The 25,860-nt window shown below is 39.9% G+C and overlaps 1 protein-coding gene and 1 non-coding gene across 2 annotated transcripts in view; one reads left to right on the top strand and one right to left on the bottom strand.

The window, feature by feature from the left end:
- The window catches only part of clasp1a (cytoplasmic linker associated protein 1a), a 122,852-nt gene that overhangs the window by 34,946 nt on the left and 62,046 nt on the right, over nt 1-25,860 (top strand). The window contains exons 3-8 of the mRNA XM_078174279.1: nt 7,200-7,278; nt 7,827-7,930; nt 8,576-8,667; nt 10,292-10,367; nt 11,114-11,211; nt 13,881-13,951. Of these exons, the coding sequence (XP_078030405.1) occupies nt 7,200-7,278; nt 7,827-7,930; nt 8,576-8,667; nt 10,292-10,367; nt 11,114-11,211; nt 13,881-13,951 (520 nt within the window). The remainder of the gene's footprint in view (nt 1-7,199; nt 7,279-7,826; nt 7,931-8,575; nt 8,668-10,291; nt 10,368-11,113; nt 11,212-13,880; nt 13,952-25,860) is intronic.
- LOC117251849 (U4atac minor spliceosomal RNA) lies at nt 6,678-6,804 on the bottom strand. Its single transcript, XR_004501274.1, has one exon. It is a non-coding gene; the product is annotated as a U4atac minor spliceosomal RNA (small nuclear RNA).

Genomic DNA, 25,860 nt, shown 5'->3' with positions numbered 1-25,860 from the left:
ATATAAGAGGGCCTGTTTCTCCAATAAACACGTAAGGTACATAGAGAGTGCATGACTGATTGACAGGGTAGTGATCCAGTCATGACAACGCCATTCTCAGCCTGCACTCCTACCGGGTAATTGACATTATTTTTTAAATTAATTTATTAATTTTATATTCTAACCGAAAACATGATGTGAATAACACTCAAGTCATCGTGTCTCAAGTCAAGTCCCGAGTCTTTAACTTCCAAGTCCGAGTCAAGTCTCAAGTCTTTTATTTTTTGTCAAGTCAAGTCACAAATCATCAAAACAGCAACTCGAGTCGACTCGAGTCCAAGTCACAATGACTTGAGTCCCCATCTCTGCCTAATATCGATCTCAAACCCTTAAATCATATTGAATCAAAGACATATTGGGGAAGACTTTGTAAAATCGGAAAATATCGTATTGTTGTCTAAAGAATTTGTATAATATGGTATCGTGATGAAACTGGTGATTTACACCTCTAGTTTTTACCTGCTACACAGATTCCGTCTTTGTAGCATGTGATTGCTGCCATATTGCATTTTGCCCAATGATTAGATGCAGTTGGTTGTGGAGGGTCTGGAAGCGTAGGCTTTATTAACTGGTACTGAACTGATTAACTGAATTGGTATAACAACATTATTAATTGATTTGATTGATTTATTTAAATGTGAAAACCGTGCCACCACTGCCGTGCCGTCACTGGAATAGCTGCCCCCTTTACAAACGTCAGTCCAATAGTAAATCCTCATTTAGATTTAATTTACGAATGCATTACTTAAACAGCTAATCAATGGTCCAGTGTTAGTTACAACCTGTTCCTGCTCCCTGGTTATGGCCCTTGGGGCCCACTCATGGACTGATCACTAGACTTATTAGATAATAAGAATGTTATTGACTGTATATCAGTATTGATGCTTCAGTGAACTTCTTTAACCATTTAATGTAACACAATTGAAGGTGCAGCACAGACGGGATATTGAATGCAGCTTATGTTGTAATTAATCAGATGGACACCACACACACAGGCCTGTGTACATTGTGATTGCGATGAATATGATGCACTGAACTTTGGACTCCAAGAAGACCAGCTGGTGCCATTGGCATCAGACAATGGGGATCCTTTTGAATAAATAAATAAATAAATAAAAAGAGAATGTAAAAACAGGCTCAAGGTTGCTCTGCTGCATCACATTGCCTCTGGTACAGTGAGGTATTCATTTTAACTTTTAAATAGATTGTACTCATTTTTTTTATGGGTCTATGTAGTTCTTACCTGTTGGAGGCCTGCGGAGTCGCATGTAAAGAAAAACAAATAGACATCCAGATAAAAATAACATTTAGCTGCTCTTATCCACATAATGTCTGCATGGCTAGTGCGGCTTTTGTGATTAATGCAGCAGCTTCATTTGATTATATTTCATGCACTCTGCTGCGAGCATGCAGCAGACATGTCATCCGTGCCCCATGTATTTTTGCCATACAATTTTTTGTTGGCTTTTCCCCCTTTCAGCTGTTGCCACATTAATGCTAATAAAACTTAAAAAAACAAAGACACAGAGAACTAGAGAGAAAGAGATATATTAGTATCAGTAGCAGTATGTCTGGAGGAGGATGCTCTCCTTTCAGTGTTTTCTCTGCAGGAAGTCAAGCATGAAGTGCCATCTCTGGATGAGGTGAACTGGAACAGACTGATGTGTCTGTGTGTGTACTTGTGTGCAACTCTGTTTTCTGTGTATGCTATATTCATCTCTGTATCTATCTGTGTCTCTGTGTGTGCTCTGTGTAAACGCTGTCGGGTGTTTTCTATTATAAGTGTTAACTGTACATTCCGCTGTCTCGTTGCCACCGTGCCTGGGGTTCTGAGCTCTACTGAATGCAGCTGAGTCACTGTGTGGTCACTGCTGGCTAATCACACCTCAGGAATATGATAACGCCACTGCTGCAGTCTCCAAATGCTGGCAGAACATCAGAATTACCCATCCCATTTCTATAAGGAAGTGGTGAAGTCACCAGACATCTACAGTATGTCAAGTCAAGGAAGCATCCCAAGACTCCCCACTCTTTCAGCCGTTTGTGTATTGTCGGCCAGTCCTTGAGTAAGGTATTAACTGCAAATAATAATGCAGCTGCTCATGTAGAGGTCTCTGGGTCACTGACAGGAGTTGCAGCAAACGTGTGCATGAATACTTTTATACCTGCAAATACATGTTAGCTAAGACGTTTATTTGGCATGTGTTGAGTGTTGACTGTTGAATATAAATTGTTTTGTTTTGCTACAGAATATAAATCTGCTCTGTAAATTTAGAGTCCTGTTTAAAATCAGTGGAGAAAAATGAGAAATTTAGAATATATTTCAATCTGTATTGTAGTCCTGTCTGTGTCATAACCAGTCAGCAAGCTTTAACTCTGTCTACATATTATTTTAAACGGTTTTGGCATAAAGCAGCAACAGTTTTTTGTCTGTAATCTGCAGAACATAAATGCTTGTGAGCTTATCTGCAAACATAAGCACGTCTCATCTTGTGCCGTGGCAAAGTGAACCAAGCTACCAATAAACAACACAAAGTGCACTCCTTTTGTCAGTTCGAAGGCTGGCTAGCTAATGGTTTATTAGCAGAAGCACCTTAAACAGCATAAAAACGTACCTGCAAATGTCAGCATCTGACAGTTTAGATACTGGAGGATTTCTGTAATAGTCCTGCCTACAAAGAGCAGGCATGTGTAACAGTTACTGTCAGCAGCAACAGTGTAATTTCAGTTAGACTTGAGAATAGATCTGGTCGAGACTAAGCTCTTACTTTATGGAAATGCCTGAGACATCAACATCCAGTCAGTATTATTTAGCTGCAGCAGCACAAGGCAGAGAGGGAGGGCCAGGTATGCTGCATAATCATAAAGCACTAAACCATAAACTACAGAACTATAGCCTTCTGTGTTTGTGTGTCATGAAGTCATACAGGTAGAATTGTCTCAGACAGTTTGAGTTGTTTTGTGTGCTGTTAAATGTCCTTTTTCGGGGCATTGGTAGCATAGAGAATAGTGCCAGCGCCCCATGTACAGAGGCGATGCCTCACTGCAGTGGTCTCAGGTTTGACTCCGGCTTGCGACCATTTCTGCATGTCACCTCCCCACTCTCTCACCCCATTTCACTCTGTCCTGTACAATAAAGGCAAAAAAGCCAGGAAAAAGAATCTAAAAAAAAAAAAGAATTAGAGTGTCATTAGACTTGTTCGAGATGATCTGCGTCACGCCTGGAAAGTAGACGAGAGCAGGTGACCGCAGCGGGGGGGCGGTGACAAAAAGCCGCGGTGAAGTCGGACAAAAAAAAGTTAATAACTTAAAAAATTATGGCGAAAAGGTAGTTTCTTGCAACCCTAGAATTAAGATAAAAATATTCACAAACAAAAAAAACACCACACATCAGTGGCGTGTCAAGGGACTATATTCAACTTATCTTGCATTGAAACATGCATTATGACAACTTAATAAGGTTTATGTATGTTTTTAAATGAAGTGGAGGAGCCTACAAGTGTTTTGTTTAGTTTGTCCAGAGATATTGGATAAAGCGAGATACCCCACTCAGCTCACTTCCTGATTCAGTGACGTCACGCCACGCCCCAGTAGGAGACTTGCGGCAGCTCTGAATGCATTGTCGTCAATGAGGAAAATGAACGTGATGACAATTTATGGTCGATTCTTTTGCCCTATAGTCACTAAAGTAAATATTGGGTTCATTTTCCACAAGCCACACATCTTACCAACATTCTGACACTAAAGATGCATTTTTCATCCGCACAGATCAAGAGAAAGTTAACTTTGTTTGAGCCCTGTCCGTCTCAGAAAACAAGTTCTCGCGAGATCTTGTGATCTTGATAAACAGGCTGTAAAATCACAGTTAGCTTACAAACAGTTATTTACCGCTAGTAATAAATAAAAAATGCCCAAGCTTTGTGCAGCAATAGGCTGCAATAATAGGAAGAATGTATTTTCATTCCACCTGCTTCTCGATCCGCATACACAGACATCCACAGACCCTCTGTTCAACGTGGGGGGGGGGTTGAGGTTAAGGTTGAGGGAGAACAGGCTCTGATTGGAGGGAGAGCTAACCACGCCCACTTAGGAGACAGGAAGAGTAACCGTTTTCTTAACATTGGATAAGCCTACGGTAGGGTATCTCCTTTATCCAATATCTCTGGTTTGTCTCAGAGGCTCTGCGGACTCCGCAGCTCCGCTCAGCTGTCTGCTGTTGCTGCTGCAAGATAAGTGTCCTTCTGCTTCTTCTTCTTCTTGTGTAACCTTGTGTGTATTGGTGGTTAATACAGCATTATCGCCACCTAGTGGATTGGCATTACATCTATAATGGGCCTTTATTGGGAAAAATAGCTCAAATGCGACCCCCAGTGGTAAAATTAGGTATATAATTCGATATATTGGTTCGGTTAGATATTTGGCTTTAAATCAAACCTGTTGAAAAATTTTCAAACCAGCACAAGCCTAGTCTATAGCCCTTTTTACACAGAGATCGCACTGTTTAGCTGCTACAAAGTCCCTTCATTATGCCACCGTTGCACACAGAACCAAACAATAGTGACATCATGTCGCTCCAGTGTGTGATTTTAGACAGCATGCTGGCATCATGGAAGTAGAAGAGGTGTGATGGGCGTAATGTTTAACACAACAGTGTGGGCAACTAGTATTACATATAACGTACGTGTTGGCAGCGCTCTTTCAACAGTTACAGTAATGTGACATGGCAATAACAATCATTTACAGTCCCTGTTATGTGATGGCTGGTCTTTTCTTCTGTTCAAAGGAGTTCTTGGACCTCATTGTTTGGCCAATTTTTGGAGATTTCTGGCCACTGTTTTTCTTCTTTAAGTTAGCTGCTTACTGCTAATTGCTACAATTTAAATCTCCTGGGATGGATCTCATGCATTACACGAGGAGGTTTTGTGTAAGGGGCTAGTGTTGCACTCAGCTGTACAAGTATTTAGTGAGGAATTGTGTGAAGAATGGGTGTTGGGGGGGGGGGGCTACTTCCTTTCTCACCTTCACACAACTGATTATTCGATGAGTGAAGTGTGTGTGAATCTTGCATTGTCAGTTTCGGAAAGTTACAGGAATTGTTAGATATAGTCTTCCCAGTTGGGACAGCCAGTTGACTGTCTTCAGCATCTAGAACACGAATACTCTCCTGTCTTCGGTCTTTCTGTACTCTCACAGCTTCTAACTTGCAGACTGAACAGCACATAAAATGTTTGTCCCATGCTTTTCTTTTTAATTATGTTTTTCCAAAATGTCCTGGTTTGTGAAGAACCTCGTGCCAAAGCCTTACAGGTTCTGAAAAGGTCAGGGTATGGAAAGCCTTAAGCTGTGGGTTGGTTCTGTGTTAGGAAACAAAAGAGGCATAAAGAGAGACTGCCAGCAGTGAAAGAACCTGGGTGATCCCTGAAAAGATGTGTTTATCTTTATATTCTGCCACAAAATCTTATGTTTCCTGTCAGATACTGTAATACACCTTGTGTTTATAGCCAGATTCTCTTTAAACTAGGCCGCATATCTCTTGGTAACATCATTACTCATTTGATAGGGTAAATATAGGAGTATCCAGGTCAGGGTTTTTCCTCCATTGTGGACTGGTGTTACTGAATATTTAGTATCTGCTGATACAGAGTCATGATATCAGCTGTAGTTAACAAAAATACTGAAGATAAAAAGAGTAAAAATGAGAACCGAGTGTGTTGATTGGAGGATTTGGAAAGGGATGATGTCTGTGAGATTTGGGTCTAGAGCCTTTGGGGGGTGGTGTGTTTGTGTGTGTGTGTTTGTATTCTGGGGGGTTTGAATGTGGATGACATCAAAAAAGAGTTACCCATCTGTCTGCAAAGAGGAGAAGCCTGTCTGTCCTCATCTGCACCGGACTGGACTGAGCTGTTATTCTGTGCGTCTCTTCTGTTGAACTCACACTCAAACACAGGGTGCAGTTGTTGCCATGGTCCCTTTGTGACTCAGCTCCTCTGAGTTCAGAAAAGGAATGACAAAAAGAGTGTTTACCTCCAGTCGTGTCACTCAGAAAGGTTAGAGAGACCTCCTGCATCGCCCCTACCCTGAACCTACATTTGAGGTTGTTTCAAACTGAGAAGTTCAGTTTCTGTGGAGATTTACCCCATTGTTAAACTGTGCTGATCCCTCTCAGAGCTCTCATGGACTCTTTGTTTGGGCCCTGTCGTCAGTCTAATTACTGTAATTCCCTCCAGTTGGAGAACAAAGAGACTGATCTGAGGATTAAGCCTGTAGACACCAGGCCTTCTGCCTGCTGGGACTACCTGTTCTTCCAGTGGGAGAAAGAGATTTGCAAAAGCAAGAAAACACAGTATGTCATAGCATAAAATTGAAGTCCAGAGCAGAAAGGCCCAGCACAGAGAAGAATAAAGATGCATGAAAAGGAATGAAACATGGATGTCCTGGCATGTTGAAAATTGCTTCTTATGTGACCTGAGGTAGAAAACTCCTTTATCACACAGCTAAAATCTGCTTAGTCTGAGTCATGCAGTTTACTGTATTTGATTGTTTCTTTATGTTATAGCATTGTACTACCACCAGATGGTAGCAAAGTGTTCCATTGTAATTTCATCTGGGAGAGCTACTTTCAATTTCACAAATATAATGTTTCCAAAAATTGCACCATGTTCTAGACAGGAGTCCAGGTGGTGCTTATGTGTTGTTATGGTGTCAGCAGGGCTGCTCTCACTATGCGTTCATTGAACAGCTCTCTCACCCCAAGACAAGGAAAGATGGTGAAAGTGTGGTTGTGGTTTTGTATCAATGTTTGGTTAGAGGATGCAGAGTCATGGTGCAGGAGTGCAAATGTATTTTTTCTGCTACTTGAGTCCCAAATGTGTTATAATCTAATGTTGTGAATGTTGCACGAGGCCAGTTTCATCCGTAAGGACAGTAGAAGCTTAGAAATACAAAAAATGTTCAGTTTACCCATAATCCTTTGCAACAGGATATATTCAACACAGCCTTTTAACTGGGCTTGTCCATGCACATAGCTTTGATTATTCCATTGATTTGTGATTATGACACAACATGTAGTGATTTTGAGGAGATTCATATGGTTTATTTTTATGAAATAATTTTAAAATTGCATTTAAATGTATGCATGTATTTTATTGTGTCTCCACCAGGTGGCTCTGCTTGGCTTGGACCTCTTATCTGCCTTAGTGACGAGGTTACAGGAGCGATTTAGGGCCCATGTGGGAACAGGTAAGACTCATTTATTCCATCATTGTATTATATCATGATTTTCTTAATGTAGCTAAAAGCCACTTGCCACATACAATTGAGCAGGGACTGACAGAGCCCTTTTTTTCTTTTGCCTCAAAGATTCAGCTGTTGAATTAAAACTTGAAAGTTTTAGATTACTTTGTGTCAAGTTACATTTTTACAGCATCACTCACATGACATTATATTTTACTGGTATTAAAATAAGAATAAATTACTTGACAATTCAGATTCCTCCTTCTATTCTGATTGTTTTGTTGATGCCTGAAAGTGTGTCAGGCAAAAGGACAAAACCAAAAATTAATTTTTCCTTTTTTGTAACATATTTAAGAAATATCAGTTAGTAAGAAACATGTTGGTAACACAAAGCTACAGACACAGCACTTCTCAAAAGTATAAAATACCTAACGCTCCTTACATCCTTGTTCATTCCTGCCCTTCAATGATTATGTGGTCGTGTGATTAGCTTTTTTTCAGTTGACTGTTTTGAAGGGATGCTTCAGTCTCTCCCTCTGTCCTCTTTCTCTCAGTCCTGCCCAGCCTTATTGATCGACTGGGAGATGCTAAAGACCAAGTGCGAGACCAAGACCAAACAGTGCTGCTAAAGATCATGGAACAAGCTGCCAGCCCACAGGTACCAACACACATACTCACACACACAAACATGTTTTTGTGAGAGAGGTCAGTATTTCCATGAGTTTAGGATTTCAGCACACAGTCCGAATTAATTCCAGTGATGAGTAATGTAGATTTACTGCCAATATGCATTTTCTTCTTTTGTGTTGCTCAGTACTGAGCTGTTTGCAATTAATCTCATTCTTAAACCTTTGATACTGTAATCCAACACAACCCGTACCTGTTAGCTGATACCCTTATTTCAATGTATCCATGGGAATCAAATAATTGTGTTTAACTATAACCATTAGGGATGTCCTTATCAAGGTTTTTTTTTTTTTTTTTTTTTAATTGAATATCTGTCAACACAGAGTCCCGATCTGATACTTCTATTTTCCTAGATACTAAAGCTGCACAGAGAACATTTCAAGTCGGCTTCTTTAAAGTTATTAAAATCAATCCAGTGTGCATCAGTGTTTCCCCCACCATTACATTAGGGGCTGTGATATGATATGTGATATGGGATGTATGGCTTAAGTTAGATAGCAGAACATAGTTAGTTGCGCACTGGGCCTACAAACTGGCTGTTCTCCATTTCCTGTCCGATTGCAATGATCCATTTAAACAACAATAAAGCATATTCTGCTGGTGTGTGTTGTTGCAGTATGTGTGGGACAGAATGTTGGGAGGTTTCAAACATAAGAACAACAGGACCAGAGAAGGAGTGTGCCTTTGCCTCATTGCCACACTGAGCACGTGAGTCAACTTGCTCCCTCCCATTGCATGTATACTGGTCATAGCAGTGAAGACAGTAGAAAGTCCGTATTTACGTACTCTTTAATGTGATTTAATCTTTTCAGTTGTTTGTTTCTACAACATTTTCCTATGGTGTATGATATGTATTTTTCTAATTATTCTTGTGAACTGGGACAAAACCTTACTTTTCGGGGGTTTACTTTTCAATTAGAGCAGGACATTTTTTAAAGGCCAAAATCATGACTGTCACACTTTGTAATGGGCCAACCTCCCAGTCATACATTTTATACTTAAATAGCATACATGATAGATGTCAGAGGTTAGATCTGACAGAGTTGACAAAAAGTTATATATTTATTAATTTCACATCAGTCGCAGTGAGTAGCCATATTCATTTTCAAAGTTACTAAGAGTTCTCTTAATGCCAATCAAAATACTCATTTTTAAACCATAATTATTATTTAATTTGGATTGGGAAGGGATATGGAGTAAACCTGTTATGATTGAGACACTCCTAATAGCAATATTATTCAATGAATTTATCATAAAATAGAAAGTTCACCAGTACTTGAGCAGCATTCCTGCCTTTTAGGAAACCAGGAAGTGAGACAGGACATAGCTGACCCCTTTTATGGCTGAATTATGTTTTTTGTAGAAATCTGGTTTAAAAAATCTGGGACACATCTATAAAGGGCCAACATTTTCAGAAAAAATATATTTTAAAACAAAGATGATTATAGCAGTACATGTTTACACCTATGTTATAAGTACGCACCGTTAGTTTTAGATTTCAAAGGCTTCTAACACAGTTTTCAATTGTTTGAAGGTGTGAATTCTTGTCTGGGCAAGTTTAAAGTAAAAAAAAAATGAAAGCAGTTATAATTTAATTTTGTGATTATTTTATTTATTTATGTATTTATTTATTTCATTTGGTAGGACATGATTTGTCCCAGTTCTCAAGAATGAGTGATTAAATTTTTGTATAATATAATGGATCCATATAGGGCTACACAATATGCAAAAAAAATCATATTGTGATTATTTTCACAGATATTGTTATTACAATTTGAGTTGCTATTTTAGTTGAAATTAAAATATTTGTATTTAATTTTCCCTGGAAAAAATGTGAAAATGACAATGATGGGATTTTTTTCTGGGGTCTGTACGAAACAAGCATGTTCCCTTATGTCTGTTATATGATTAGTGGGCCAACCTATCTCTTTAGCACCACAATGCTTTATTTGTTGTGTATGTCGTGACACATTTTGCCTTTATCAAAAAATTGCAGGTCCTGCAACTTGGATATTGCACTTGGCAATATTGTGATTTCAATAATATTTCAATTAATGTTGCAGCTGTTAATGACTTACAATTTGTTTACCTCCTCTCCTTGCTGTGAAGGGAAAAAAACGATTTGCTTTCACTTGACTGTCAGTCATTTGATAAGTTGCTGTTCTACGAAGACAGACATTGAAGTTTGAAACAAAACTTAAATTATTATACTTCAAAATACTGGTATATTGCAGTTTGACATTTTTGAAGACCATGTCCAGTGCTTTCATATGCTTTTATATCTCCTATCATCTGTTCATTGTGCTGAATCATTAAAATTCTTGTCTTTCAGATACGGAGCTCAAGGCCTGACCCTCAGTAAAATTGTTCCCCACATATGTAACCTCTTGGGGGACCCCACAAGTCAGGTATGGGCAGGCAGGCTTTTTTCGCCATAGACTTTGCCTCTATTGTGAAATGTATTTCGTTCTTAGGTTTAGGGACCTCAAAGTAGAACATTTGTGCTGTCAGGAATTATAATACTTTGGGGAAACAATACACAAAATAACGACAGATTAATTAAAGATGATTTTCATAATCTCCTAAGACATTAATCAAGTAAAAACACCAAACAAACTGCCGGTTACAGCCTCTCTGGATTTACTTGCTTTCATAGTGCTGTAAACTGAATATCTGGCTGTTTCACTGTTGATTAAATGAAACAGTCTTTTCTTAGATATTCACAGGGTTTCTCAGAGTTTTTGCAATTATCTTTAAACTTTCAAGAATTACATAATTAATCAAACAAACTAATTGATTACTATTAATTGATCATGAAAATTGATGTTTAAGCTTATCCTGGGTTTCACGTCAGTATGATCTTTAACTTGTGTATCAGGTGAGAGCATGAGTTCATGTTCAGACACAAAAGAAGCAGCAGGCTGCAACACTTCATACATGTTTCTTCCCCCAGTGGCAGCATTAAGCATTGCAGCTTTAGGTAAAGTAAAATCTGCAATGGAAGATTGATTCATTGGAACGATCTTGATGAATCTTGTGCCAATCAAAGAACTAGCCCCTGAATGAATCAGAGAAACAGCTGAGTTAAAGAAAATGTCAAGAAGGGCCAACATATATTGAAGTTGTTAACGATTTCATGTGTTGTGGTCATCAGGTACGTGACGGAGCTATGAGCTGCTTGGTGGAGATCTACAGACATGTGGGTGAGAGGGTGAGGATGGATCTCAGCAAAAAGGGCTTGCCACAGTCACGGTACGACTGCAGGAACCTGCCAACCTGTCCCTGCCCCTTCCCTCCATGCTTTCTGTTGGTTGTTCTTTACTGCTTTTTCATACTTCCTCACTTAACTAAACTTACACACACACACACACACACATGCACACAGTGTATGCAGATCAGGTGCTGTTATGGTGGCGGTGTCTCGGCACTAAGAGGTAGCAGGCTACAACACTGTGGTTCTCCCACTAGTGGCAGAATTAAACATGGCAGCTTCGATGCAGATTTGCCTCCATGCCTGTACGTCACAGCCTGTAAACAGCTCTGCCCCAGGTGCCTTACCACTGAACCAAATCCAGACATCCAGGACCAAATTAGTTTGAAAGAAGATGGGTATATATCTTTGAATTGCATATAGCATTGCAGCTTGAATAAAATACTGTGCATTGAACTTGTCTGGGTTTGATGGTAATTGATTTATATGAGCTACATTACTTAGTAATAATAACATATATAGTCAGAATGAATCTACTGAGAGGTCTGGAAATTCGAGTTTGGAAAAGTGTGGAATTTAAAATGGAAAATGTTTTGGAAACCTTGTTTTTATCCTACTGTATGATCATTTGAGGATATTGTTTGTGGGCAACTGAGTGTATTTTCATACTGGTCTAGCTAATGTCCCACACACATTCTACTGTGTACCTACAGGACAGCTGCATAGGAGAAAAGGCCTCACTTATTTTCATTTCACGTTGGAAGTTTCACATTCATTGCTGCAGTTGTTTTGGCTCAGTAACAGAAATTAAACTTCATATTTACAAAGGTACTCCATAGTTTTTTATGCCTCTGCATCAGAAATAGCTGTGGCCAGAGGCATTGTGGGTTGTTGTTTTTTTGTCCGTCCCATTCTTGTGAAGAACAGCTTGAGATTTCTTCAAATTTGGCCAGATGTCCACTTGGACTAAACAATGAACTGATTTTGGTGGTCGAAGGTCAAGGTCACTGTGACTTTGTCTGTGTCATTCTTGTGAACGTGGTATTTCAAGAAAACCTTGAGGGATTTTATTTATTTATTTTACTTTATTTTCAAATCTTGCACAAATGTACTCTTTGATTCCATGATGAACTGATTAGATTTTGGTGGTCAAAGGTCAAGGTCACTGTGACCTTGCATCAGCCTCATTCTTGTGGACATGATATCTCAAGAACACCTTAAGGGAATTTCCCTAAATTTGACACAAACGTTCATTTTGAGTTAGGGATAAACTAATTAGAATTTGGTGGTCAAAGGTCAAGGTCACTGTGACCCTGTCCATCTCAATCTTCTGAATATGATATCTTAAGCGCACCTTGAGGGATTTTCCTCAATTTTGGCACAAACATCCACTTGGACTCAACAATGAGCTGATTAGAATTTGGTGGTCAACGGTCAAAGTCACTGTGACCTTAATTCTAGTTGGGGTTTTTTATCTGAAGGCTGTAGTTACTAAAAAAGTTCATTGTTGCTCATATTCATGTAAGATTAGTCCTTTCTATCTAATCCATTGTCCTCAACTGTGATGTGTCACAGATGCTATAAAATATGATTTTTCTTAGTAGTGCTTCTTTATCAAAAGTGCCTAAAAAGGTTCAAGGTCAGCTTTTGGTCACTTTATTTGAACTGTTGTCAACATTTCTCAGTTTGGTTTTTACCAAACCACACAGCAGTGTGCTATTTATACTGCAAAGTAGAGGACCAGCTTTTTTATAAAGGTTTGTAAGTTATGGAGAGCTGCATTTAGTGTCACACATGTTAAAGCTGTTCTTTCTCATTGGTCACATAGGGCATATAAAAAATAACATCACATTTACATCATTTTATTTAGCATACATGTAAATACTGTCATTAGTGTTTCCAGTTAGACTCATAACAAATTTAAAGAAACAAAAACTGATCTTTGTGATCACCTGAGCTGGGCAGTTCCATAGCTGGGTTCAAGAGAAGATTATAAAGAAAAATGTCTTTCACCTTCCATATAATCCAGATGATTTCAGTCAACCTTGGATTGTGATTATTTATATTCCTGTTAAAAGTATCTCACCATTAAGCTTACAATTTCCTTGTAGCACAAGGTTTCTTAGGTTTCACTTCCCTTTGACGGCAGAAGTTACTTTACGCCCTTTTCACGCCCTCTGTTTGATATATTTGATAAAAGCTCATGACAGAACACCCCACCAGATTTTTTGAGCCACTAAATCTGATTAATTGTCATCTGTCTCGTAATCACCCACTGAACAAGCCCTTTGAACAGGGCGCCAGAATTTCATAGCTTAGGTTTGGATGAGCTGTATTTCTTTTTTTGTATCACATGCCAGCAAACATGTAGAGACTGTTCCGTTACTGTTTTGTCCTCGTCATCCTGTTTTACACTGGACAACAGCCTCTCTCTCTCTCTGGCCTCAGTGCCAGTTTGTCATGTGTGTGGTAGTTCTGGACGCCATCTATTTTGGTCCTGGCCATCCCTGCTGCATGGAGCAGAGGGAAAGCTTCTCACCTCGGAAGTGATGGATGGTGCAGTCCAGGGTCCTTTTTACAGACCATCCTTCTCTCTGCTCCAATCCTCTGACACTTTGTTGTTATTCTCCTTTCATTTGATATCTCTTATACATATTCATCACCACCTGTTTGCTTATTTTTCTTTTTTCTTTTTTTTTGTCTTTTACAGGTTGAATGTAATCTTTAGCAAATTTGATGAAGTCCAAAGATCCGGGAACATGATCTCATCGTCTGGCTCAGGTGAGCTTTCCTCCTGTGTGACAGCTCACTGTTGTAGCTTTAACTAATGCCTTTTTTAATGTGGTATCCAGGTGGCTCTTTGACCTTTTGATATGCATTCTTCAACCAAGTTTAAAATCAAGAAATACCTTTTATCTCGAGTCATTCAGAAAAGTCTTCAGGGTGCTTAAATGTGGAATGACAATGCACTATGGCCATCCTCTCATTGCTTACATCATTGTTTTGCTGCTTGCACAGTGGGGAATGGAAAAGAAGATGGGCAGATGCACTGTGAATATCACGGCTACTGTAGTCTCACTATAACGTGGTATGAACTAAGGACAGTTTGTAGATCTGGAGCTGCTCAGTGGTTTATGTGGTACAGGGGAAAATGTAAGAAACTTCTTTCTTTTTATAGGCTTTTTATATTCTGGCTTTCATTCTCATCACATTGTCAGTGTTTCGGCTGGCTATTTCTCTCCTGTAGCATCACTCATCTTTCTGTCACACTGACTTTGGGTGTTTCGGCTTCTTTTCCATGTTGTGTGTGCGTTGCTATGTGTGTGGAGGAAGAAGGGGGGTTGCAGGCCAGACGGACAGCCTGGAGCTACAGGGGATGAGATTTGTCCACAGGAGGTGGGCATCCACTGGAGCTTTCAGATGTCCCTCTGTGGAGCCAAAGACCAAAACAGACTTCCAGAGGCATCCCTCTTAACCTCTTATATAAATGTATCAGTATAGACAGGACAGAAATGAGACACATTACAATCAGGGATGGGCGATGTACCAATTATACTTGATGTATCACGGCTTTCTTCCACTGGATGTATAAAATGACTATATTGCGAACATTGAGTATGAATTATGACATCATTTTTTAAGCCACCAGCATGAGACTTTTGGTTCTCCCGCTTTCTCCTATGGCTCTTTCCCTATCAAGACACACGCACGCACACACACACACACACACACACACACACACACACACAGACTCACAAACATGATTCGTCACACACTCTCTCCTACGCCCATCCAGACCACATTTATCGGAGTGATGGTGAGCAGGCGAGGCATGTGTTTTTGTATCTGCAGGGCTCCAGAATGCTACTATTTCGTCACATTTTGTAACCGTGGAGCACCAGTGCAACTTGACAATGTTAATAATACATAATCCGTAGAGCTGGTAGTGTGTCTCCAGCTTACAGTGAATAAATCTTCATGTTTAATGACACTGCGGTAACAGTTTAACTTAATGGGTTTAACGACAGTGTGAGACATGTGTTTTTGTATCTGCAGAGCTCCAGACTGTGACTATTTGGTCACAATTTTCAACAGTGGAGCACCAGTTAGATTTGCAAATACTGTCAATATATGAACTGGAGAGCTGTTAGTCTGTTTCTAGCTCGCAGTAAATAAACTCACATTTAAAGGTCAGCGGCAACAGTTTAAATTTCCGCTCAACAGCTAACTGCTCACCGGAAGCTTCACAGCAAAAACACATCTACACTTCTGGCCCGTGTGTGTGTGTGTGTGTGTGTGTGTGTGTGTGTAAAAAGAGACAGACAGAGAGAGAGAGAGAGAGTGTATTGCAATATAGCCTAATAATATTGCAATGTTATTTTTATGCCATATGGCCCAGCCAGAGTGTTTTGTGTATTAGTAGAGCTGTGACCTCTGTGCAGGTGGAATGGCTCAGACACCCTTACTGCTGACTCTGTCCCATTACAGCTGACTACATCCACATTTAACTAAAGAGACAGTAGCTGAGGCAAGGAGAATGCAGTCAGACAGGGCTCAGCAGTTTAAAACAGTGCAACATCATCTTCCAGCTTCCACTCTACAACATTTTACATGTGGAGTTTGACCACTGAATTAAGATGCCATTCACACATACTGAGGGACACATAGTGACACTGGAGTGTAAGATGATAGATTAGCTGTTTAAAAAAAATACTATCATTTTCTGTCTTTCTGTGGGGGATTCCACTGCTCAGGAGGCTGATAGAAAGCTTTTTCTTTTTTTTAAAGATTATTTTTTTGGGCTGTTTGCCTTTAATGGATAGGACAGCTAAGTGTGGAGGGGGGAGAGAGAGACAAGGAAAGACATGCAGCAAAGGGCCACGAGCTGGAATCGAACCCAGGTCACTGCAGCGAGGATAAAGCCTCTGTGCATGGGGCGCCTGCTCCAACCACGTTAAGGTGCTGACACACGTCGGCCAATGTCGGGCTGTCGGTGAGCGTCTGTCGCCCTAGTTTTTGCGGTGTGTCCTGCACCGTTGGCAGTAGTCGGACCCCTGTTGGTGGCGTTTCGGCCGATTGAGCATGTTGAATCGGCGGCGGAGCTTGTTGGTGAGAGAGATCACTCTGATTGGCTGTTCAGGTTTTATTTCCTCGCCCCTGTAACGAGTGAATCTGCCTGTAGTGAAACCGGGGCTAACCGGTGCTTCCTCCTCAGGCTCCACTTCATGCAGCTGCCTGACAGACCCACTGCTTCTTCTCACTTTAACCTGAATAAGAAACTGAGGCTCGGTGCTCCGGCTGGATCCAAACAGAGAGCCGGGGCTAGCTGGGAGGCTGGCGGACCGTTAACCGCAGCATGACCGAAGGGAAGCACGGCCCGTTCTTTACTATCCCCGTCATATGACAGTTATTGGCCTCTTCGTTTGCGAGGGCAAGGAGGGCGCACAATGCCTTGTCTCCACAGTTGCTCATCTTTACAGTGTCTGTCAGGTTTGCGTTTCCCTCTTGCTACTAGCTGCTTGCTAATTCCTGCTATCAGCTGTTTCCTGTTTACCCATCGCCAGTGGCTCGCACGTGCGGCGTCATCAACAGCTCCTCCCACAAGTCATCAACAGCCCCTCCTGTTGCGGTATTCCGCCTCGGTGTGTATAAACGCTCACAGCTGGCTGGCAAATCGGCCCAACATTCCCGGAAAATCTGGCAGTGTAAAAGGGGCTTTTGTAGCGTGTTCAAATGCAACTGACACAGAGCGACGTGAGGCGACGTGAGGTGACGTGAGGCGACGTGAGGCGACGTAACAGTTGGCTGTCGTCGCTGCCAGTTCTTTGACATCGGTTTGGTGTGTCAGCACCTTAAGCCACCAACACCCCAATAGCAACCATTTTGAAGTCAACTAAACCAACTTGAACTGACCTTTCTGCAGGCTCATACTTAATTCATAAAGAAACTGTTACTCTGCTGTTGCTATTTTTATCTGTGGCTTTATTTTAGTAATATATTTGGATCTGACAGAGCACTGTACAATAGACTTTTTTCCCTATTCATATCAGCATTAAAGGGACATTCTCACACAGTTTACATGTCGAAGCAGTTGTGTAATGTCTTCTGTGGCTTTCCACAAAAAAATAACCCTGATGATGTCATAGTGATGTAGTCTGAGTTCTTTTCTATTGGTCTCTTGCATATTTCTGAAAAAACCTTCATTACAAACTGAGGTTGTGGAGTTTTACAGTTGTGGTCATGTTTATAGTGAAGAAAGCTGTCTCACTAAGTTGATCCAAACCTGGTCAAGGTGTGTAGTGCTACTTTGGTTAGACCATAGCAAAAGTCTCAGACAGTCTGCAGCCTGAAAGTGGCAGGTCAGGTGCTCCGTGCTGTCCTCTCTCTAACATCTCTCTGATGCTGTTGTTTACTCTATAGTGAACTGTGTATAAAATAAATAATCGATTTAATTGGCTCAATTGAGTGAGCCTGTTGTTGTCTTAACTTGATTAGCTGTGTCCACGGTCTTTATCCGAGACTGTCGGATAAACACAATGCTCCATGAAGATATCATGTATTCTCATTAAAGCTGCAGTAGGTAACTTTTAGGAAAAAAAATAACTTTTTGTCATTTTTTCCTGAAACTGTCACTATACTCTAAAAGAAGTACATGAGACGTGTGATTAGTTAAAAAAAAAAAATCATGTCCCTCCTCCTCTTCCAGCTTCCAATGGCAGCAGCAAACACCAGTTAAAGTCTCTAGTGTAGCTGTCAATCATGTCAATCACTGCTCGTAAGCTGAGGTCAAACTGTCAAACCGCTGTTTCTGGCTGGTGAGCAGTGCTTTGTGCTTCACTTGACTGTTTCCAACATGGCAGCTAGGTCACAAACATTCTCATGTTATAACTAAACAGCACACTAAAATATGTTTCCAAAAAACATTTCAGGTGAGAAATAGGCAATGCAACAGAATCCTGAGTGATATTTGATCAGTGCTGCCTAGTTTGACAGTTTGACTACAGCTCATGAGCAATGAAGGCCATGATGGACAGCTGCATTAGAGACTCCTGGGCTCTTTCTTACATGTGCAGTAATGCCATTAGAAGTGCTACAAGGCATTATGGAAATTGTAGGATCCAGCATTTTTGGAGCTTCACCCATACTAGAGATTCAGAGTCAGTGGTTGGTCGCACAAAACACCATAATATTTTCCCCTAAAGTATTACACTTCAGGCTTGATTTCATCTTAGCTGAGGGACTTATTTAAGGGTGTTGCACAGAATCCGTCAAAAGAGTTTCATTAGTTAAACAAAAACACTAAGTTATGTACGGCATTCCGTGGAGACTGTTTGTTTGTTTGCTTGAAACTGTGCTTGTGATACCTGTTATCACCTCACCTGTTATCATCTCACAAACTAGGTATAGATAATAAAGAAATGGAAGAAGAAGAAAAAAGACAAGAAGAGAAAATTGTTTAGGTAAATGTGTTACTTCTGGACAAATACAACAAAAGAAAGCACACACTAAAAAGTAAATTAGATCCACTAATAGCACCAAACAGAAAACAACGAGTGTGGAAGGAAATTGCCACAAAAATGAATTCAAGAAGTGTGGTGATGAAATTTTTTAAATTTATCAGCATAAGCTCAGCCATGTTAAGATAGAGTCAGAGATACCTTAAGTTTTTGTCCTTACTTTGGTTACTAAGGTGTTTTGTGCAACGGTTTAACTAACTTTAAGGGATTTCTTAGGTGTAGGACGAAGAGGAAAAAAATTTGAAATGCCTAAGTGAACACTTCAACGAAACGGAGAAGGACAAGAATTAAGGGTGTTTTGTGCAACCAATTTTATTTTAAGGAATCCTTAACTTAGACTGTATGGAAAATATTAACTTAAGATGTTTTGTACAACTAGCCACAGATATCTGAGCCTCTGCTGGACTTATTTTGACCAATCATTTTTTGTGTCTATGTCAAGAGACTCTTTAACACAGTCCACTATCAGTCATTCATTATTTATCACTTTATCAGAGTTAAGCAGATAGCCTTAGATTATAGTCCAATAAATGATGTTGTGAACAAATGTTACACTCCCAGCTGGGCTTTTCCTGAGGGACGCCTGGGGAAAAAATGCTTTGGTGGACACAGGGCCTCATTCTTTCAGTGTCTTTTAGTGTAAAACACAAGTCCAACAATCTGCTCTTTGGTGGAGTCGAATGATTGATAATCTGCAAGAATTTAAGACAATGACTATTGGAATCTTCTTTAACTGTGTCTGAGATATGAATATGATTCCTAATGAGTCCCTTCCAGTCAACTTTCAGCAGAGTTGCTGACAGTTCATCTGGAAATTTAAGAGGAATATGCAAACATGACTCATGTTAGCAGTTATTACATAGTCCAGCATCATATTCATCATGATCAGCTGCTTGGCTCCACTTCTCTGTTTCACGGCTTCACTGAAATGAACTTTGTGACCGTGGATGACGATTCATTTTAATTTAAGCCCATTTGTCTTAGTGCTGAGAAGGATGTCAGGTGATACTGTGGACAGAGAATGAGCTGTGTTGTATAACAGCTCCAGAATAAACTTAATGTACAGAGGAGAGAGGAGGACTCGCCAGTTATGTAGAGTAAAGGCTGAGTTAGAATCAAGAGAACAAGACACAAAATTCCCAAATAGTGTCTCATCTCGTCTTGTGATATGTGCACGGATGTTTTTCTGAAAGAGAGATGGAGGCAGAGGGGGTGGCTGCGCTGTAGCTCTGTCACACAGGCAAGCAGGGAAAGGCAAGGGAGGGGGGAGGAGAGTGAGAGGTAGGGGTAGAGAGCAGAAAGATTGTAGAGGGATAGATAGAAGAGAGGGAGGGAGGGACAGAGAGCAAAACAAAGCAGCCATTTCTGTTGCACCACTGAGAGGTAAACAGTGGACGAGAGATATAGGGCAGAGACTATAGGGAGTGAGAGAGAGAGAGAGCTGAGCTGTCAGCTGTGTAGCAGCATTCCTCTCTGGCTTCAGTGCTGAGGGCGGCTTTGCACCATGACAGCTGGAGATGGTAAGACTGGAAATACAATGAGTTTTCTCTTTGCTAAGGTCAGATCGCACACATGCATAATACAGATTTGAATGGCACAAAGATTATCTCTGTAGTGGCGGCGTATTTGTTCGTGCATGTGGAAGGTGACTGAGGACTGTTCGATCAAGAGAGAATAACAGTTTTAACTCTCTTATGTAATCTTTTTTTTATATATATATATTTTTTTTTTCAGCTGCAAACCATGTTTTGACTCAGTCTTGTTATGTAATAAAGCTGGGTGTTGGTGAAGAGGGAAACACCTCCTGTACTCGTCATAGGAGGCTGTATCTCTCCCATGTGAATTCAGTGAACGCTGGTTGTTTTATTGCAGCAGCAGTCTTTCCAGTACACGACTGCAATGTTACATTTCATGCCTCTTGCTTAACTCTACTGTGGAAACAATCTTGTCTCCAGCCTCCTCTCAGCCCCTTGAGTGACAGCTTGCCTGAAGCATCCCAACACTTGTTTCATCTCGGTCCAGCGCTGGCCAACATGATGAGAGCTGAGAGTTGCTGTCAGTGTGTAAACTGTTCCAAGTGGCTGTCTATAATTTGCACAATTTGTTATGCAGTTCATTTATAATCTGGTTCGTTTCTGATTATTTGTTGCTCAGGTACACTGGAATACTTTTGCCTTTAACTGCCTCCAAAACAGTCATATAAAGTGTAAGAAAAGCCATTAACTGGCTTAATTTATCACCCACTGTAGTTATGTAGCATACAACATTAGTAATAAGGATAAAAAGAAGTTATCTAATTAATTACATTCTCAGTGATTAATTAATCCAAGATACTGGCATACATACATTTTTGCTGTGAAAGTATTTTAAAATTTTAATTTTGAATTAATTTTGGCAGATGTGCTGCAGTAAAGCTGCTGGATTTCGGACACAATTTTACCCCTGTCCTCTGAACCTTATACTGTCTATTTATTTTATACTTGCACTTTCCTGTCGGCAAAATATAGATGAACTTGCCTCACTCTGATAACCGTATTCCTTCTCACTAGGGGTGGGAATCACCAGAAGCCCCACGATACCATATTTTTACGATAGTATGATATAGTCATGATACAATATTACTGTGATTTTAAATGTTTTGCTTTATGCTGAGTATTGTGATACAATCTATCTAATAAGATACAAAGTTTTTCAGTTGATTCTTCCCCCATCAATCATTTTTATTGCAGCAAAATGTATCTAGTGGACAGAAAAATCACTTGATTTGATTATTCTAGTAGGCTACCAAAAGTTTAATTGTATTTGTAGTGTTAATGATATATATAATAAAAAATCAATACTTGGCTTTAGTGTACCGATGCAATATTTCCACGCAAAATATTGCGGTAATATACTGTATCGTCTTCTTTCCCCCACCCCTACCACACATGGGATTACATATGCTACTTACCTTCATATGAACCTGCAATGCTTGGTGTAGAAAAAGTTTACCCAAAAATCTGTTGTCTGTTATTATAAAATTGATCCTGGAAAAGTTTTTAATAGCATTAAATTCAAGTGTCTGATACCTGTAGAAAGCCTGAACATGTTTTTTGAACCTGTGGTGCAGGACCCTTTAAGTGTCACTGCATCAACAGTGGTGATGTTTGCAGAAGATGTCAAAGATATTTTATATCTGGACTCATTTAAATTGAACACCAGAAATGTGTTTTGCATCTGTTAGAATCTCTGAGTCTGAACCTGAATTTGTTGTAATGCATGCAGCATGTTAAGATTACTCTGGCAATAAATGTATCTCAATGTAAGCCTCTTAGAATAATGCTGTACAGCCAACCCTCCCAGAATTGCACAGATCTCAGTCTCTAGAGCTCAAGTCCTTCATTAGGTTGATTGGCTGATGCAGAGCACTGATAAGAGTGTTTATTAGATTACTTATTCATGCTGGTGTCAGTAGGAAAGAAGGCATTAAACAGATAAATGAATAAATGCAAATCTGGGAGAACAAGCATTCTGCAGACATTTTCTGTACACCGTATTGTATGTAGAATCTGAAATAGACAAATGAATGTGTGAGTGGTGAGGAGCTGTATCAGGGCTGATCACTGTTGGTCAGCATGTGGGGCACAGTGGTGCTTTGTGACTAGACTTAGGGCTGCAACTAACCATAGACTGTAAAAATAATGGACGTAGCTACCGTGACGTCACTCATTGGTTTGTGGACTCCTGTTTCGATGGCTTGAGTTTGGCATTGGGGCAGTCAAAGCCAGAAGTCACCACATGTGGGCCAAACGCTGGCACTGTGGTGAAGCAATGGGTGGCTCTGACTTTGAAGGACTATTGGAAGACAGCCTGTCAGTCAAAGCACACCAGCCCTTAAATATGCATAGCTTTAAACCTTAATAAAATGTAAACAGGTGAGTTATATAAAAATCCAGCCCCTATACAGTCATCATGAATGTTGAAATTAGCTATAGAGACCAAAACTGCTTTTTGTACCAGGCTGTTAAAATTGATTTCTGCTTTGAAGTTGGGCACTTTACCACGGGGTCTATGGGGACTGACTGGATTCTGGAGCCAGCCTCAAGTGGCCGTTCAAATAACTGCAGTTTTTGGCACTTTATTTTTCAATCCCAGAGGTTTTGGCTTGCAACTCAAATGTTTTTTCATTGTCAGTTCATCTACTGGTTATTGTCTTAATGATTCCATTAATTGTTGGTCAATAAAATGTCAGCAAATATTGAAAAAAACATATGGCCTGTTCCCAGAGACCATGGTGACGCTATCAAATGATTAAAGTTGTTTACTAATCCGCTTATTGTTGCAGCTGTAGTTCCCACAAAAAATGGCACCTGGTTCTGAGACAGTGATGCATTTAGATTGAATATTTCGATCTGTAGCTACTGACAGTTTTACCACCAACAACCACTTTGCCTAATTTAGTTGCTCTGTAATAACATATATCTGTAACTGATGTCTTTTTTAAGTGTGACTGTCAATGTTATCAGAGTTTCTGTGGGTCTGTCTGGTTCTGTATGCGACCATTTATAGCAGATCAATGCATAATGCAAACTGAGGCTTCAAACAGAGGCGGTATTTATAACCACAGAAAGGACTGTCGCCCAGCAGTCTTATAATAGGAAACCGTGAATGTCGGAGAGTCATCCAATGGCTTCTCAGTTTCTTCAACACAATCACAGAACGTCTTTGTAATTAGCTTAATCCCTGAGGCTTTTTCTGTATTTTTGTGTGTGCGTGAGCTGCCTTCAGCATCCTTAGTTCCAGTGCTGTGCTGTTACTTTAACATTGCGGACAATGCAAGACTGTCTTTTCCTCAGTGTTCTGCTGTGATGAGCAGCAAACAGAGAGCCGAGCAGATCTGCACTGGTCACCTTCAGTCCCATCGTGTCTGATTACAGTTTTGCTGATGATCATGTGAAAAACCTGCTGAAAAGACTTCACTGTAATTTTATCTTTGTGGCACTAACTGGATTTTTTTCTTAAGTGGCACACCCCTCCAACCACTTTATTGAATGCAGGTGATACAAATGATAACATGTACGTGATAGGACATTGGGATCTGTCTATAAAAGGAGAAATAACGTGCATCTTCCAGCTCTGAAGGTGAAAATTGTCTCCCAGGCGTGCTACTGTCATGGATTTGGGATGACACAAGTGCCGCTGTGTCTGCGTGGGTGCTTGAGTTCTGTGTGTGTGTGTGTGTGTGTGTGTGTGTGTGTTAAACAGTTAACACCAGTGGGGGCTGAATTATTCTAAGGAAGCCCTTCACAGAGTGAATGCACTGCTTTGCAAAGAGCTTAATGCATTTTCTTATGCATGTATGGATTGTGTGTGGGTGTGTGTGAGTGTGTGTGCTTGTGCCTGATTGTGTATCTGCTGGTATTGGCTGCTGCAGAGTGTGGAGGAGGCTCTGAAGTAAAACCTTTTCTATATTAGGTATTATGGTTCTTTTATACTTAATACTTAAGAAACTGAATGCTCAAATAGGCATTTATTTGCTCCCTCTATAAATGTATAATAATATATATGCATATATCATCAAGTAGCATTTAAAAGTTAAAATTTAGGACACAAGTTGGTCGTATTGTTTGTTTGTAGGGCAGAGTGGCATCCAGGTGTGAGGTTGTTTCACATGTCTGGAAAAACAGCGGGACAGTTGAGTGTCTGTTATCTAAACTGCTAAAATCAATTGAACAGGTGACATGATTGTTGGAAGGCTACTGGTTACAAACAGGCTACATGATAATATGCTGACTAGAAAGCCAGAAAGGAAAAATTTGAATGGGTTTTTGGTTTGATGCCTGAAATAAGGTCTGTGGTTATAACAAGCTTAAAAGACTTTCAGATTTTGTTCTACAACATATAATACGTAATTAGATACTAGGGGTGGGAATCACCAGAGGTCCTGTGATACAATATTATTGCAATCACAATACATTATTGTGATTGCGATTGATTTTAATTTTGATGTTGTGATATGCGAAGTACTTTGGTAAGATATATTGCAATGTATATTGTGATTAATTACCTTTTTTCAACTGCAATGTGTGTCCCAAAAGAAAAAACGTATTTAACATCTGTTTTACCTAATAAGATTACAAAAAGTTTTCAGTTAGTCTATCTCACTTCTCTCATTTTCTTATTGAAGTAAATTGTATTTAGTGGACTGAAAAAGCAATGATTTTATTATTCTGGTCAGCTACAAAAAGTTTAATTTGTATTTGTAATATTAGTAATTCATATAATTTAAAACTTTACACTTGCCATGGTGTATGGATACAATGTTGCCACCCCTAGAAAATACTTCACTCTTAAATTTTGAAGTTTTAATGTGTGTTATAACAGACGGTTGCTAACAAGTGACTAAATGAGATTACAGAGCGTCACCACGCCAAATTATGCTGACCACAATTTCACAGCCTCTTTTGTGATGTAGATCATTTATAGTCTAACATTAGCTTTTTACTTCTGGTGATTGCATATATGCTTCAAATGGTGTTAATTTGTGAAGATTATCTCGCTGAACAAAACATGTAAGTATCATAAACTTTTGTTTGCCACAGAGCTTATTTTCTGCAGTAATCCAAAATTCAGTGGAAAAATCCCATAGGCTTTTTGATGAGGGAACCAAAGCAATGTTAGCCTACAAATAAACGTCATCCCTGCAGCTCTGTATTGTTCTCCGTGTTAATATAAACTCAACTCCCGGCCTTTACTCCTCTTCACCACTGTTTTGGAAGAGGGAAATAGAGGGAGTAACAGGTGAACCAGCTTTAAAAGTAACATTGTTTCTTTTTATATAAATGTTGCACAGTGGATTCAGTTTATGCCAATGTCGAGTGGTGTATGTGGATTTTGAAAAGTAACTGATAAATATTTGGAAAATTAGGTTAACTGATAAATATTCGATGAAACTTCATAATGTTAAACTTGGGAATGGAATATGGTCCAAAGGAAAGTGGTACAATGTTTTTTAGTTATAGCCCCTCCCCCGCTGGTCATCCACCAGGCTAAAGGAGTTAACCTCAGGGAAACACTGAACTGAATGCATTCCCACCTCAATAGCATAAACTCTTATGTGTAAGGGATCACTGAAATTCTTCTGGAAGATCAGGAGATGCAACTTGTGTTTTATAGTCAGTACACAGTTGAGAG

Source organism: Epinephelus lanceolatus, chromosome 14 (assembly GCF_041903045.1).
Source record: "Epinephelus lanceolatus isolate andai-2023 chromosome 14, ASM4190304v1, whole genome shotgun sequence".
Classification (NCBI taxonomy): Eukaryota; Metazoa; Chordata; class Actinopteri; order Perciformes; family Serranidae; genus Epinephelus; species Epinephelus lanceolatus.
Note: the sequence above shows the minus strand (reverse complement) of the source record. Positions and strands in the feature narration are given on the sequence as shown.